The sequence below is a fragment of the Ranitomeya variabilis genome, chromosome 4, assembly GCF_051348905.1.
Source record: "Ranitomeya variabilis isolate aRanVar5 chromosome 4, aRanVar5.hap1, whole genome shotgun sequence".
Lineage (NCBI taxonomy): Eukaryota > Metazoa > Chordata > Amphibia > Anura > Dendrobatidae > Ranitomeya > Ranitomeya variabilis.
This window is the reverse complement of record NC_135235.1, coordinates 281,474,164-281,487,368: the sequence shown is the minus strand read 5'-3', so window position 1 is coordinate 281,487,368 and position 13,205 is coordinate 281,474,164. Positions and strand designations below refer to the sequence as shown.

The 13,205-nt window shown below is 44.5% G+C and overlaps 1 protein-coding gene across 6 annotated transcripts in view; it reads left to right on the top strand.

Annotated features, from left to right (window-relative positions):
- Nucleotides 1–13,205, top strand: part of SAMD11 (sterile alpha motif domain containing 11) — a 164,613-nt gene that overhangs the window by 141,252 nt on the left and 10,156 nt on the right. For all 6 annotated transcript variants that reach the window (XM_077250034.1, XM_077250033.1, XM_077250038.1 and 3 more), the window contains exons 9-11: nucleotides 5,330–5,445; nucleotides 5,597–5,675; nucleotides 8,229–8,932. In XM_077250034.1, the coding sequence (XP_077106149.1) occupies nucleotides 5,330–5,445; nucleotides 5,597–5,675; nucleotides 8,229–8,932 (899 nt within the window). The remainder of the gene's footprint in view (nucleotides 1–5,329; nucleotides 5,446–5,596; nucleotides 5,676–8,228; nucleotides 8,933–13,205) is intronic.

The window sequence follows — 13,205 nt, the reverse complement described above, 5'->3', positions numbered from 1 at the left end:
TAAGCTATGACTAGGGGATAACTTTAATATTTTTGGGAATACCCCTCTAAATTGGAATAAGAAACACAGCCCAAGAACAGGAGTGGAAAAGAGCCTCATACAGCCCCTTTAATGATGGTTGATGGTATTCTGTATAGACAATAAATGATCCCTTTAACCTGTTTTTTTTTATACCCTCCTACATTGGATACCAGAATGCATGTAGGGACAGGACAGGGTTAAAAAAAAAAAAAGCAGTGGCTCGTTTTTTAACCGTATAATGTGCAACGCTGTAATGACTTTAACTATTGATTATTTGAAGGCCATTAGCGCTTATTGTTAAAGAAAAGTCAATACTTTTAAAGCCTCGCCAACCATTTGTCTCCTGTTAAAGGACATATCAAATTTAGCAGCGTGCAGCGTAAATCCCTTAATGCCGAGCATGGCTGTGGGAGCAGAGAGAGGAGAAACAGACACCGGATCCGAGGGCTGGAGATCAGCCATCCCAGTGTCAGAAGCAAATCCGCTCTGTAGCCCCTCGGCTTCCAGGCTGATCTGCCATCTCTGCTCAACCCTATTTCACACTCGGCTATTAAACCTAGAATCCATCGTCTGTGAAAATCGTATCTGCATCACATTACTAAAGGCGACAACGGCGTTAAAGGGACACTAAACCCAAAATCCAACATATCGTTCAAATTGTAATGCAGGGTATTGTTCCCTGTTATCAGCCATGCAGTCTGGAGAGTGGCAGACTGGACTATTTATTAATGGGGTGCACTGGAGCAGCTCACTCCTGGGCCTCACTAATGGCGGGTTCTAGGGAACTGCATGGCAGCTTTTTCTGAAAAAAAAAAACAAACATTGCCACATCCATCTGCTGGTTGTGTGCGGTATTGCAGCTCATTCTTTCTATCTGCAATACCAGATGCAACCTATGGAGAGGGGTGGCTCTGTTTATAGAAGTAAGCAGCCATGTTTTTCTAATGCAGGTCCAAAGATAGTCAATCATTTTTCCCATATTCATTTAATTCTCAAAAACATTTAACATGTCCATTAAGATGGCAAAGTAGATAAGTAGTCCAGGACTTGGTCATCCTAATGCGGCAGCCATGGTGTCCATGGGACCCTCTCTCTTCCACATCCTAGGGCACGGCCTACATTGTCACATACGCCAATGTACCCCCTCCTCGGGCGTTGTAGTCTCCCTCGGGCGTTGTAGTCTCCCTCGGGCGTTGTAGTCTCCCTCGGGCGTTGTAGTCTCCCTCGGGCGTTGTAGCCTCCCTCGGGCTTTGTAGCCTCCCTCGGGCGTTGTAGCCTCCCTCGGGCGTTGTAGCCTCCCTCGGGCGTTGTAGCCTCCCTCGGGCGTTGTAGCCTCCCTCGGGCGTTGTAGCCTCCCTCAGGTGTCGTTCCTCCCTTCCGCCATGTTGCTCTCTACCTAGTAACAGGCATGAATAAACAATGGCGGAATAGACTTTTTACCGGTCTGACAGGAAAGGACGGCTGATGGCCACATATCTACCGGTGATATAAGGGGGAACCGCTCATTAATAATGGACGGGGATGTAATGTGGATATGTTTATTTATGGTAATTTATGCAATAATTCTATTTTCCGCAGTCCTTGGTTGTAAAGAGGACAATAATGAGTCACCATTACTCAGTCAGTGACTGACAGGGGGGCTGCGTGCTCTCTATAATTACAGAAATAGAGGTAAGTATGTGAACCCTGCCTGTAAATACTGTGCGGTGACCGCTGCTCTCCGAATTCACCGCCCCCTCCCCGGGGGTCCATCAGGGACTGTTTCTATGGCAACAGTGCACATGGACCGGAGAAGGGTTAAGGTAATGGTATAATGCCCATTATCGCCTCTTGGCTTTTAGTATGAGGTGTCCCGCTCACTTTCATATAATCCCCAGAACCCGTGACCCCAAGTGAGAGATTTACAACATGAGAGGTTCAGTCTCTGCCGCCATGGCGCAAATGTGATCAATCGATGCCTGTCAGATGGCAATAATCCAGCCAGGGCTGGGAAGGCCGGTCATAAAGCCCAGTGGAAAGTCTTCAGGCCCATGGACAAATAAGCTTTCCAGTGATCGTGTGTTCATTAATACCTGAGTACCAGGCCAATATTCACAGCAGGAAGGCTGCGGCCAGGGGCGTAACACAGAAATCACCGGGCCCCATAGCAGAAGTTTTATTTGAACCCCCTGCCCCCCCTTAAAATGCTCTACTGTGACCCCAACAAATATATATATCTCATAACTTTGCAGCCTTTACAAAGTAATCTTACTCCTGCTGAAGTCCTAGATTCTTCTTTAATTGCCCCCATAAAGTATAATGCCAACAAAAGTGCCCCCCCAGACACAGCATGATACCTACATGGTGAATTGTTCCACATGCATAGTATAATGACCCTACTGTACTCCACCTCAACTCCCAAAGCAAAGTATGGTGAACCCCACACAGTATGATCCCTCATCTGTGACCCCCACACAGCCCTACATGCAGTATAACGGGCCTACATACAGTTTAATGGACTCCCTCCTCTACACACTGTATAATGGCCCGCGCTAGCCCCCATACACTATAATGGCCCCCACACAAACACTGACACGGTATAATTGCTTGTGTACAGTATAATAGCCCTTCAAATATTATAATGACCCCACATAGCCTTCCATATAGTATAATCGGCCCTATATAGTCCTCCATATAGTATTCTTCACTACCCATGGTCCCTCATATTATATAATGCACTCCCCATAGTCCTCTATAGAATATAATGCTCTCTCCATGGTTCTCCATAGAATATAATGCTCTCCCTATGGTCCTCCCATACGGTATAATGTTCTCTCCATGGTCTTCCATAGAATATAATGCACTCCCCATGGTCCTCCATAGAATATAATGCAGTCTCCTCCATCATCAGCCCTTGTGATGACTGACGGGCGGAGGGGGGTTCATAGCAGTCGCGTGGCATGCTGCCATTCGCAGTACGCCACTGGCTGGGGCCAATATCATTAAAGGAGCATTCCCTTCTCCAATATCCTATCTCAATATGTAGTAGGTCTAATAATAATAATATTAGCAAATACTGTGACATCACCCATTATCTCTATGTAGATAGTCCATTTCATTTTTATTCTGCCTGTGATGATAATGAGATGTGATCTCTACATAACAGGAAGTATTAGTCGTAGCCCAATATTGGACTTGGTGGTCAATGTAAAAATATGCAAAATTTCAGGATAGAGTTTGTTAGACTTCCTGTAGACTATTATTCCTGACGCTCAATCGTAATGAAAACGCAGCACGGCTCCGTCATGAATGTTCTTTATTTGTGCTCCGAACATCCCGTACTTGTGGTTTCCTGCTGAATTGATGGGGACGGAAGCTGGAACATAATCATCAATGAATGCTGTGTAGTAGGCAGAGACTAAGCTAGCATTGAGAGGGTTAAACGCCGCCCGATTTCCCACATTGCATCCTATATGAAAGCCGCCTCACGTCTGGCAGCCTCGTCTCCCCATGATTACAGCTAATTACATCGACCGGACACCTCCTCGCCCCCGCCATGCAGCTTTAATTGACCGTTATTCATCTGCAGGCTGTCCGGGTGGCAGAGCACTTGGCAGCCCAGCGACAGAGGCCTCGGCTAATTGTCGGGCCTGGGGGATTAGGCCAGGTGATTACACACTTCACGGTGTAATTACATAAGCATCGCTTGGCTGCTGCCCCGGCTCGGAGCCGAAGGTCACTTTCTGCGTTACCTGAGATTAATTGGAGCTGCCAGTAGAGTGCGAGGAGCTGGCGGAGCGCTGATACGATTAGCAGGACGTTTCAGCAGCGAGGAATCGATGGCCGCTCTTCCCAGACAACACGAGCAGCGCAATTAGTTTAGTGCTGAGTGAGGGGAGCGCTGGGGGGTGGGAGGTAATAATATGTGGGGGCTTGTAGGCGGAAATAGGTTGGGGGTCAGCCGTAGCTTCTAAACTGCTGGAATATCTGGGTATTGTATAGTCTGACAACCAAATTCAATTTTTTTTTCCTGGTGATTTATTCCCTCCATCATGTATCTACGGAGACTAATAATGCTTTAGTCTACTGTAGTACGGCTCCATAAAACCTTCGGACTTCTGCTTTATTAGAGCCTCTGGAGGCAAACCCGCATGTTGGCCGGTACGGTGCCATTGGGCAAATTCTCAGAAATTTGTGAGAAATTGTTCCCTCTCTTCCTGCTGTAGTATAAGGTTACGGGGGCCAATGCCATATCCATTCATGGTCTGGCTGAATATTTGGGAAAAGTACTCAACACTTTTGGCCAACAATGGACGTTGCCAGCTGGTGCATGGCATAAGCCGACCGACCTTAACCAGCCCCTGTGTAATTAGTCTTTTTGTGCCAGATCTAAAAGTGAACCTCGCCACATGGCCAAGAACGGTGGGGAAACATGAGAAGGGGAACTGGGACGTTATCAACTTTAATATTTCTTGATGAGAGGACGGAGACGTTACCCGATACCCGAGCGTGACGGCGCTGGTTATTGTGTGCGAGCCGTGTCAAGGAGAGAGGACAGAAATGGAGAGGAATAAGCTCTTTGAATTGGGTCCCTTCCAAGATTAGAGAGGTTAATCTTAATGATAGTGGGTGGTGAGAGAGCCATCTATCTCTGGCAGCTAGGAGTCATTAATGTTTTATTGCCTTATTACATTGCCAATGTGACTGTGTCGCCATGCCGTCGCACTCCTGTCTCTGTGTGAATGATGGCAGCACTACCCAGATGTTGGAATAAGCTGCTCAGCTGTAGGAAAGGTTTGGCTACTGGAGTATCGCTAATGTTGGATCACTCCTGGCACCATCCGTCTTTGCCACGTCCTGAATTCATTAGATCTCCTTCAAGTAGTGGGATGGGGAGGGGAGCTCTAACTTTTAATGAACTTTGCTCTTAAACTTTTTTTTTTTTTTTTTGTTTAGAAATTCGTACAAAATAATCTCACACCTGGCGCTAGACCTGTAGAAAAGTCAGGCTCGAGAATGACTTCCATTAAAATCTTCTAGCGATTTACTGACACAATTATCACAGTTATTACTTTCCAGTTATAATTGATATTGATGTTACCGTCAAGCTTGATTATGGAAAGACAAATACTTGATTCCATTTACTGGTATAATGGCCGTCTGTTCTGCCGGTATCGGTTTATTAAAATTCTAATGGCTCATAATGGTGTGAAAAGATTCCCCCCTTTTTTTTCCCTCCTCGCTTTGCCTGAATTCATTATGTATGAATACATCACTATGTGAAGTATGCCTTTACTAAGAATGAACTTTTATTTTAATTATTTCCTAGGGAGATGGCTCACCCGCCTCCTCTGCTGTCACCCCAAAATGCCCCTCACATCGCCTTGGGACCACACTTGAGACCGCCATTTCTTGGGGTGCCATCCGCATTATGTCAGAGTCCAGGTATGTAGCGCCATATTTGGCCTCAGTCATCTAAGAAAATGCATTTATTTCTGGACCTCTCCTTTAAGGCAGCATACATGTAGATTTATCTGGAGAGGAGGCAATTTTATATCTACCAAATACTTTACTAGACGCATTTTTATTTCTGCAGGTTACGGTTTCTTGCAACCAGCCCAAGCGGAAATGTTTGCACGGCAGCAGGAAATTCTACGGAAGCAGAATCTGGCCAGGTGACTATATTATTTCCTTCCAGACAGAGGATCCTAAAACATCCAAACGCTGCATTTTATTGACCCTTTTGGCGTCATGTACCAGGAACTTTCCTAGAACCAATGTCCGATGGGCTCCTACTCACCCATTGAAAGCCAAGAGTGTCTTTTTGACTGGTATACACCAGGGAAACTTTTTTTTTTTTTACAAGATTGCCAACTTGATTTTTTTTTTGCACGGTTTATCAGAAAAATCAAGAACTATTGACATTTTTAGGAACACATTGGAAAACCATAATAAGTCATGAAGATTTTAAGTGGTGAATGTCTACATCCCCATAACGCTCATATAGAGAGATAAGCTGCATTCACTGGAAAAATGGACTACCCATGAATTTCTGGTCGTTTGGCAACCCTGCGCTGTTCCTGACAGATAAAGTACAGTTGTGGCCAAAAGTATTCACACCCCTGCAATTCTGTCAGATAACTCAGTTTCTTCCTGAAAATGATTGCAATCACAAATTCTTTGGTATTATTATCTTCATTTAATTTGTCTTAAATGAAAAAACACAAAAGAGAATGAATCAAAAAGCAAAACATTGATCATTTCACATAAAACTACAAAAATGGGCCAGACAAAAGTATTGGCACCCTCAGCCTAATACTTGGTTGCACAACCTTTAGCCAAAATAACTGTGACCAACCTCTTCCGGTAACCATCAATGAGTTTCTTACAATGCTCTGCTGGAATTTTAGACTTTGGCAAACTGCTCCAGGTCCCTGATATTTGAAGGGTGCCTTCTCCAAACTGCCATTTTTAGATCTCTCCACAGGTGTTCTATGGGATTCAGGTCTGGACTCCTTGCTGGCCACCTTAGAAGTCTCCAGTGCTTTCTCTCAAACCATTTTCTAGTGCTTTTTGAAGTGTGTTTTGGGTCATTGTCCTGCTGGAAGACCCATGACCTCTGAGGGAGACCAAGCTTTTTCACACTGGACCCTACATTATGCTGCAAAATTTGTTGGTAGTCTTCAGACCACATAATGCCATGCACACGGTCAAGCAGTCCAGTGCCAGAGGCAGCAAAGCAACCCCAAAACATCAGGGAACCTCCGCCATGTTTGACTGTAGGGAGCGTGTTCTTTTCTTTGAATGCCTCTTTTTTTCTCCTGTAAACTCTATGTTGATGCCTTTGCCCAAAAAGCTCTACTTTTGTCTCATCTGACCAGAGAACATTCTTCCAAAACGTTTTAGGCTTTTCAGGTAAGTTTTGGCAAACTCCAGCCTGGCTTTTTTATGTCTCGGGGTAAGAAGTGGGGTCTTCCTGGGTCTTCTACCATACAGTCCGTTTTCATTCAGACGCCGACGGATAGTACGGGTTGACACTGTTGTACCCTCGGACTGCAGGGCAGCTTGAACTTGTTTGGATGTTAGTCGAGGTTCTTTATCCAACATCCGCACAATCTTGCGTTGAAATCTCTTGTCAATTTTTCTTTTCCGTCCACATCTAGGGAGGTTAGCCACAGTGCCATGGGCTTTAAACTTCTTGATGACACTGCGCACGGTAGACACAGGAACATTCAGGTCTTTGGAGATGGACTTGTAGCCTTGAGAATGCTCATGCTTCCTCACAATTTGGTTTCTCAAGTCCTCAGACAGTTCTTTGGTCTTCTTTCTTTTCTCCATGCTCAATGTGGTACACACAAGGACACAGGACAGAGGTTGAGTCAACTTTAATCCATGTCAACTGGCTGCAAGTGTGATTTAGTTATTGCCAACACCTGTTAGGTGCCACAGGTAAGTTACAGGTGCTGTTAATTACACAAATTAGAGAAGCATCACATGATTTTTCGAACAGTGCCAATACTTTTGTCCACCCCCTTTTTATGTTTGGTGTGGAATTATATCCAATTTGGCTTTAGGACAATTCTTTTTGTGTTTTTTCATTTAAGACAAATTAAATGAAGATAATAATAACAAAGAATTTGTGTTTGCAATCATTTTCAGGAAGAAACTGAGTATTATCTGACAGAATTGCGGGGGTGTCAATACTTATGGCCACAACTGTATATTGTGTAGTATACATTATGGCCCTGATTTATTCATTAAGAAGGTACGGCGCAAAGTGTTGGGGACTGGAGTAAGATTTTTTGCCTGCGGTCCCATCCCAGCAGTCCCGTCCCAGATTCGCCCACTTTATCTGGCTTTTGTGCCATAAGTTGCACAATTTTTGAGAAATCCTCATTGCGTAAGGATTTTGTGACTTTTCAAAAGTTTTCTGGCGTAAAAGCATTGATGAATCCATCCGTTTCTATGAATTTTTAACATGGGAGCATTTGGGTGGTGTAAGGAGGGTAAAGGGTTTCTTTTTGGGAGATCCTCTGGGTGGAATAGCTGTTATCGCTGTTTTTTGACTATCCCTTCACGAGAACATGGCGTCATCCAATCACTTCAGTGACCATTGATCCTGCAAGACATTGTTAATTAGTTTGATACAGGTCATATAAAATGAGTCTAAATAGGTTTATATCTTACTTATTTTTTCTTTAATTCAACTTGTCTTATTTTTCCCAAAGACTTGAAATGTCGGCAGAAATCATACGGCAAAAGGAGCTGGAGAATCTACACAGACAGCGACTTCTAGCTGGTGATCCACTGACTCTTCACCCGGGCTTACCCCCTGACCACCCGGCACTGCGCAACATGCATGAGCTCCCCGAAGGTCACCCATTAAGAGAGGAACTTTCCAGAAGGAACGCCATGCTTGTCTTAAGACACAATAACACCCCACTGCTGTCTTTAAATCATCAGGGGGTCCCTAGCGTGCCTCCTCCCAAGGAATCCCAAAGTGCAAGGCGGACAAGTCGAAAGTCTGCTCATCACCGGATGGAGCCTCAAGGAAACCACGGTGAAACAAAGGAACTCTCGGATCAACGTATAAGGGAGGGGGTATCTGACGGAAACGATGAGGAGATGAAAGATTCAGAGAGTGAGGCAGAGGAGAAGACAGACAGTCTGAGAGCTGAACGTGGTGCTTCATCCTCATCCCATGAACTGCAAGAGGGTAAAGATCCTCTCAAGGGAGGAGAGTCTCTTAAAGAGTCAAGTGACTCACACAGCCACCAAAGCCTGTCATGTGCTCCATCAGAGTCACCGACTCATCTTCTGGGACCAGGAATCAACAAAGGAGATGCTAAATATTTGCCCTCCAGCTCAGTGCCTCCACCTCAGCCCCTTCCCTTTGGCTTCCCCTATGCCGTCAACCCTTATTTCCACACAGGTAGGTAACATCGCCACACTGCTGTTTGACAATACAATTACTTTCTTTTTTCCCAATAACTTTCCACTGGAAATAAGCTGACATGGGGGTATCCTGCAGACTGCACCCCTCAGAACAGCTGTCCACACTTGTTCAATTTCCCTTCGGCGCCACCACTGGAGGAATGAAGTATTACATAGAACTCATAGAAATCAATAGACTGATCCAGGTGATGCATGGACATTTCAGAGCCTCCACTCTATAGCTTGAATGAGGGACCTTCCTCCTAAATAAGATTTCCTAGCAGGCGATTTTCTGATCCACACAATCCTTTTAACTATATTCAGATACACTCAGAGTTGACTAAATTTGTTCGGACTTAGGTCCGAATACAATCGGCAGCAAATATTGTTTTTGCAATATTCGTCGAACACAGCCGAACGTCATTAGAGTCAATGGGACTAGAAATGACCGAATATGTTTGGAACCGATCATCAAACATAAATTCGGTACGAATATGGCAAATTCAGATTCGGCGACCGAATCCGAACAAATTCGCTCAACTCTACTCACAATAAAGGAATAGATGATATCTGAAATCGGACATGTATGCTCGTCTCTCTCGCTTGCATATGGAGTGGAAAGAGCGTTGCTGCTGTATGTCTCTGGTGCCGCTCATCTCTTGAGAACGGATCGCGTATACAGAAAAATATCTAGAGCAGTGAAGGAGTTAATATCTGTATTGACAGATCCCCTGTACAGCATACGGGACCCCCGGACTCCCTCCACCTTTCCTCGCCTCTCAGTCTGTCCAGGCTCGCGCCGGCTGTAATTGAGTGAGACAGCTGTGCCGGGACTGGATTTAGCAATATTGATTTTGCAATACATTAGGAGAATGGAATTCCTATCACTGTTCCAAAGGCTTCCTGTTAAAGCAACACCTCCCCCTCCGCTAGTCCTCATCAGCCCCAACACCCTCAACCTACAACTCCCATCCAAGCCCAAGCATCTCACATGGAAAACAAATGGGGTGAAGTGTTCCCCTGTTCTTCCTCCTCTTCTTCTTCTTTAAAACCCTTTGGTTTGTCTTTATGCGCACATAAAGATTTATAATATTGCGATATATCCTACATACAGGCTCTAATATATCGGTTGTAATATTTTCTCCTTCACTGGCCACTAGGGGCACTGTAGCATCAGCAAGGCTTATAAAGTAGACTAGATGGTGGCCCGATTATAACGCATCGGGTATTCTACAATATGTATGTATATAGCAGCCACATAGTATATAGGAGCCATGTAGTGTATAGTAGACAAATACTACGTGGCCTGTGCTATACACTATGTGGTTGCTATATACATACACAGTATATAACACTGCCCACGCAGTATATAGCAGCCACGCAGTATATAACAGGCACACAGGCAACGTGTATATAGCACAGGCCACGCAGTATATAACACAGGGCACATAGTACATAGCACAGCCCACGCATTATATAACACTGACCATGTAGTATAGCAGCCACACAGTATATAACACAGGCAACGTAGTATATGTAGTATATAGCACAGGCCACGCAGTATATAACACAGGGCACGTAGTATATAGCACAGCCCACGCAGTATATAACACTGCCCATGTAGTATCTAGCAGCCACGCGGTATATAATACAGCCCACGTAGTATTTAGCAGTGTGGGCACCATATCCCCATTACAAAAAAAAATAGTTCTATACTCACCCGCCGGGATCCAGCGAAGCTCTGGCGATGCGCGTGCGGCTGCCGCCATCTTCCGTTCCCAGGATGCATTGCGAAATTACCCAGACGACTTAGCAGCCTCGCGAGACCGCTAAGTCTTCTGGGTAATTTCGCAATGCATCTCTGGGAACGGAAGATGGCGGCAGGCGTGAGCGCATCGTCGGACGACCGAAGGTGAGAATAGCAGGTTTTTTGTTTTTTTATTATTTTTAACATTAGATCTTTTTACTATTGATGCCGCATAGGCAGCATCAGTAGTAAAAAGTTGAGGACACACAGGGTTAATAGCAGCGGTAACGGAGTGCGTAACCCACGGCATAACGCGGCTTGTTACCGCTGGCTTTAACCCTGTGTGAGCGGTAACCGGAGGGGAGTATGGAGCGGGCGCCGGGCACTGACTGCAGGGGAGTAGGGAGGGACTAATCGGAATTGTGCCCGTCGCTGATTGGTCGCAGCAGCCATGACAGGCAGCTGGCGAGACCAATCGGCGACGCGGGATTTCCGTGACGGAAGTTGCAGACAAAGACAGAAGTACCCCTTAGACAATAAATAAATATATAAATATATATATATATATATATATATATATATATATATATATATATATATATATACTGCTATAGCGCCCCTAGTGGTCGGTAGAACATAAAATATGACAGCAGGTATGCCAAGCACATGTCATATGTAACAGTAGCTAATACAGGATACGTGAAGATCATCATTCTAAATGTTAATTTGTATAATTATAAAACATTATGGAGTGAATGCGATAAGCAGAAGTGGTGCAGGAAAGTGGCTGAAGGGAAGTGAACCAAATTTTAATGGGGTCTTTTAGGTGAATGTTAAACTGTAACTGCAAAAAGAAAAAAAAAACTTTTAATAAGTTTTGAGCCGTGAGGTTCCAGGTGCCGAGATCCTGACACAAGACCAATGTCGATGGATTCAGTTTTCAAAGTTTCTGCCCCTTTTATTTTGCACATTGGAGGGGGTTTCAGCACCTGGCCCCCCCCTGATTTAAGGTTCTGGCACATCTCAGGGTGCAGGTACGCTTTTAGTTGCTGTACACTGAAAGAAACTAAAAAAAAGGGAAATGCCTGGATTGATCAGAGAAAATGAGTTGAATTCAATTTAATTAATTCAATATTTCTAGATTAGATTTATTGTTTGTGTATAAGAGAACCTAAAGATGATGATTTATGGCTTTATTCTGAGTTTATGAAATGTCAACACTTGGGTAACTTTCACCAGTGACCACATACATCAACCTACGAACCTCCACCTATTTCATTAATATAAATAGATCCAACAACATCTTTATATATTTAGTGGAGTCGAAGCACCAAACCCCCAGCATAGAGGTAAGCGATACAATTGTCTGCCTGCGGCCACCACTAGGTGGCGCATATTGTAGACAGTATACACATTGAACTCAATAATAAACCTGTATACAGTAAGCGCCCCCTAGTGGTGACTGCAGCCAGAATGTATCTTTAGAAGTATGCAGAGGATTTGGCGCTCCGGCTCCAATATCGATATGTTATAAAGATCATTTAGCACAGAGTGTTGGGAGATAAATTTGACCTTGTGAACAGGCAGATAATTTTGTTTGCTCGAGGTATGATAAATTTATTAAAAAAATAAAACAATAATTGATAAAATGTGCCACCACGTGGTACTCCAGCTATTTCTATACAATAACTACACCACACACTGAGTATGATGAGTGTGGTAGTCTTACAACAGCTCTAAGGCAATGATTTATCTCAGTATTTCCCAAACTCCAGTCCTCACGGACCCCACGGGTCATGTTTTCAGGATTTCCATAGTGCTGCACAGGTGAAACAATTCCTGGGGACTTGATGATACCTCCACTACTTGCGCAATACTAAGGAAACCCTGAAAACATGACCCGTGGGGACTGGAGTTTCGGAACCACTGATTTATCTGGTGTGTAAGTAATGTGGTGAGCTCCGATGGCTTCACACGATATTGAAATGAAAAAAAAAAAAAGTCCTAACGAAAAACTTTTCTAACAAGTTGAAAAGCTAAAAAAAAAAATTCCCCCATTTTCTCCTGTAAAGAAGAGTATTTCTACCATTATTCAGCCTATATGTATCCCATACGGGGGGCAGGTGATCGCTGCAAGGATTAAATATCTATTTGGCTTCTGCAGAATTTGACAGCGATTGTCACTTTCTAGTCTCGGGATTACATTTTCCGTTGTCCTTCCGATAGTCTTTGAAAGGGTTACAGGCCGGTTGCAGGAAGATGGAAGCTGCCAGCTCTATAGTGATTTTAGAGACCCTGTGAGCCCTATAAAGTAGGGGCTGGGGCAGGCTGTGCAGCTGTGCATCCTGTCACTGTGCTGTAATACTCGCCTGACCTCTGCGCTCCATGTGTCTGCGGCCTCTGAGATGGGAGGAGAGCGGCGGTTTATCAGTGCCAGTCCTGGCCTCCATCCTGTCTGCCTCCGACTCTCTGTGACCGACCTTGTCTTCCCTCTAGTGTGTGAGATCTGGGACTGCCAGCAGCC